Source organism: Solanum tuberosum, unplaced genomic scaffold, assembly GCF_000226075.1.
Source record: "Solanum tuberosum cultivar DM 1-3 516 R44 unplaced genomic scaffold, SolTub_3.0 scf00942, whole genome shotgun sequence".
Taxonomy (NCBI): domain Eukaryota; kingdom Viridiplantae; phylum Streptophyta; class Magnoliopsida; order Solanales; family Solanaceae; genus Solanum; species Solanum tuberosum.
Window position 1 is genome coordinate 20,590 of NW_006239836.1, and position 3,902 is coordinate 24,491.

The 3,902-nt window shown below is 31.4% G+C and overlaps 1 protein-coding gene across 1 annotated transcript; it reads right to left on the reverse strand.

Moving 5' to 3' along the window:
- Positions 1-336: 336 nt before the first annotated feature.
- On the reverse strand, positions 337-3,689 carry LOC102597545 (chymotrypsin inhibitor I, A, B and C subunits-like). Its single transcript, XM_006367723.1, has 3 exons — positions 3,635-3,689; positions 1,100-1,189; positions 337-595 (listed from the first exon to the last, which is right to left on the reverse strand). The coding sequence occupies exons 1-3, from the start codon at positions 3,687-3,689 to the stop codon at positions 399-401; spliced, it is 342 nt and encodes a 113-aa protein (XP_006367785.1). The 3' UTR covers positions 337-398.
- Between the last annotated feature and the right edge of the window lie 213 nt (positions 3,690-3,902).

The window sequence follows — 3,902 nt, forward strand, 5'->3', positions numbered from 1 at the left end:
TCTAAGTGAAACATCATGCCAATTTTAGGGGGTCACTGACAGTGGCGTAGCCACATGGTGGTTAGGGTGTCCAACTGGACACCCTTCGTCGGAAAAATATATTGTATATACAAGTAAAATGATATACTAAATGATTAAATAACATATTTTGGACACCCTTAACATAACAAGTTATTATAGTCCAGTGGTTTCACCTCCTTGGAATGAGGAAGTGTTTGTGTGTTCGAATTTATTGTGCTATTACTGGACACCCTTTATGAAATTCCTAGCTCCGCCACTGGTCACTGATGGATTAGGCTTATATAGTAAGAGTACATGGAGACATTATAATCAACATACATGAACCCTAGTTATTTTTGACATGTGGCTGCTTAATTACTTCAATAATAATCCATTAATTAAGCCACCCTAGGAATTTGTACAACATCACCCAAAATGTTATCAATAAGACGAACTCGATTACAACGATAATCCAATGGGACTGGAGAGCCATTCAATATTATTGGAACATCATTCATGGATGGATTTTCCTTCTCAATTATTCCCTTAGCAAGCTTTGTTGGTACACCAATAAGTTCTGGCCATAATTGTTTTCCTACAAATATATACGCATAATTAATTATAATGAGAGAAAGAAAGAACAAGGACGTAGTTTGCTCTGATATCATATTGAAGTATATAAACATTTTATCTAAAAGCATAAGTTGTTAAAGAGAATAAATTTTTTATTATTTAATTATATTATATTCTCAACAGTTAAAACATGATATTTACTTTTTTTAAAAGTAGGGAGTAGGGAAAGGAAAAAAATGGGGAAAGAGATTTCAATGTGGAGAATCGAATCCTTATTACCAATAATGTAAAAGTTTAGATAATCAACCAACTGAACTGCTAAAACTTTTCAAGAATCGAATGATCTAATCTTGTTTGGCCATGTTTTAGAAAAGTCAACAATGACTTTTTTTTTTAAAAAAAAAACATTTTAAAACATTGAATTATTTGGCCAAGCGTTTAAGAAAAAAAAACAAGCATTATTAGTAGTAGCAAAAACTGTATTTTGAGAAGCTAAAAAAAAAGTAATCCTTTAAAGGAATTTTACCTTTGCACCAAGACTCAGATTTCACTTCCTTTAGAAGTTTTATGACTTCTGGCCTATCACTTTCTTTTCGTGCCATGAGAGTTTTAAAAGCTGTCAAATAAAAGAAAAAACATTTCAATAGCAATTAATGAGAATATTATCTTTATACATTCAACCAAATATTATTCTTTATAATTTAACATGTTATAACTATAGTGAACCCCTTAATAATATTTTAGCTTCTTTATCTATTATTTTTTTTATGAATGATTGTTTATAGTTGTATTTTAAGTATCATGCTAATAATGTAACAATTCTTCTACATTATTATTTATAGTGTATTTCTCATTTCAGGTTAAATCGTCAAAAAATAATAATATGCCTAAAAGTCTCTGGCACAAGCAAGAGTAGGAGGAGATTCACCTTATATATATATGATGATAAACTCTTTGTTAAAGTTCTTCTCCCCCTCACACCCATTCATACCGAAAAAATATATAAATCATTTACAACTCTAATAATATTCTTGCATGTAGAGAAAGGGAGGTACTAACAAGTTGCAATTCATAATATACCGATTAGTGGTATCAGTGTGTGTGATGTGTTCCCCACAAACTATACGTGAATTCAATATTCACTTTCCCTCCGTATTTCTCGTATGTAATTAAAAATATATCAAAACATAATATTTTTTTCCTTTATCTTCAAACTGTTCAACACGTGGTTGTTACACCACTAGTATGCCTATAAATTTATGTGATGCACTCATACAAATTCACTCAATTCCTTCTACTCTTTACAACTAAAAGAAACTGGAGTCAAAGTTTGCTCACATCATTGTGTTCTTTCTTCTGAAAAAATATTCTTTTAAAATGTAAGTTAAAGTTTTCATAATTTGACTCTCGAATAGCTAAATTTCACTTGAGACGGAGAGCGTATTTAATATCTTATAACAATTATTTTATCTAATGACAAATTATCATAAGAAATATTTATTATGAGCTATTTAATGACAAATTAATAATAATTTCATAGCTAAATTTTTAAATTTTTATTGTGATGGAATTGATGGAAGGAAACATAAAGAAAAAACTAAAAAAGAGATGATACCAAAAGTAAAATTGTTATGGTCCCCTAATGACATGTTCTTATTCATGAGTAATTTTGTCAGTATATAAAACACATAATAAATGTGTTATAATTGTAAGTATTTTTTATTTGCTCCTAATTATTCTGCCTTTCAATTTATTTAGTTGCGTGTGAATCCAATATACCATGCATTAACTCTTTAGACATTTCCCATATTTTATTATGTAATTGATAAAATTGTTTCTTCTTTTGTATTTTTATAATAAATTAATAAGAGGAATTTCTTTTAAACCAAAAAAAGAAGAAGAATTTGGGTAAAAAAAAGGTATATTTTTAATATACAAGGACTAGAATAGAGCAACCCTCAAACTTAATGATCACCATTTGAGTGAAAAATATTTAAATTTTATGATTATATTCGAGATTTTTTTTATATCGATAGAAAGTGAACCTATTTTGTGAACTTTTTAAGGAAATGGAAAAAGGATTAAATATATCTTTATTTTATATGGAGTAATTTTATCTATCATGTAAAAAGTTTGACTCATAACTCTATTGTTAGTCAAATGGTTCAAATATGCAATTATTGGTTAACGACCCCAATTCCCTTTTGGGGATTTTATTCTCCTTTTTGAAAAAACACAGCCAAATCAACTAGTATTATTTAATTTCTCAATTTATGTCACGACCCAGATCGTCGTGATTGCCACCCACACTAACCCTTCGGTGGGAGAATCACTACTATAACTCAAACCAAGCAATTAAACCAAAACTAAGGAATTTAAGTACACAAAAGCAAGAAAAATACTAAGGAAAGAAATAGAGTTCCCATAAACTCTAACAAAAGTCTAACATTAATAAACTAACAATGCGGAAATTCAACCCATAGAACCTAAAAGTCATTGTACCAAAACTCTACTAACGACCAGTCTAAGAACAAGGGGTACAACCCCGAAACTAAACAAACACCTTAAACAAATAGTTTGAGTCCGAAAAGAGTGCACTTAAACAAGAAAGATCCATAGCAGCCTAAAAGAACTGGATCACCCTTGAATCCGATCACGCTCAACAGTCACCTAGCTGAGGTCTATCAATAGCCGCCTGAAGATGCCCTGTACTCAACAAAGAACAAGCCACTGCAGTATTAGTACACAACCACAGTGTACTGGTAGGATCACGCGGCTATCCCAATAGGTGAAACGCATGCAAGTAACCACAATCATTATAAAATAGGCATATACCGAACATATACAATATAAGTCAACTATTATGAACAACGAACAGTTTCACGATTCTCACATATCACGGTTATATCAATTTAGAGCAACATACATTCTTTCAGTATCAATCATCATTAGATATGAATGTAATTATCACAAGTAGATACACAACACAATTCAATGGTCCTTTCACGGAACCCAATTCAATGGTCCTCTCATGGAACCCAAACCCAAACTGTTAGCATACCGGTTCGTGGTACCCGTACCAAATTAGTGTGCCAGAATGTGGCAGCCAATCCCATGTTTATGCCGGAATGTGGCAACCGATCCCATATTTATGCCGAAATGTGGCAATCAATCCCATATTTATGTCGGAACGTGGCAACCGATCCAGTTAGTGTGTCGGATCGTGACACCCGCCCATTCAACAAACCACAATCACAATCACAATGTATATTCTCACAATTATACAACAAGAGGTGATTCATGTCATACAATTATTCAATTATCCTTAT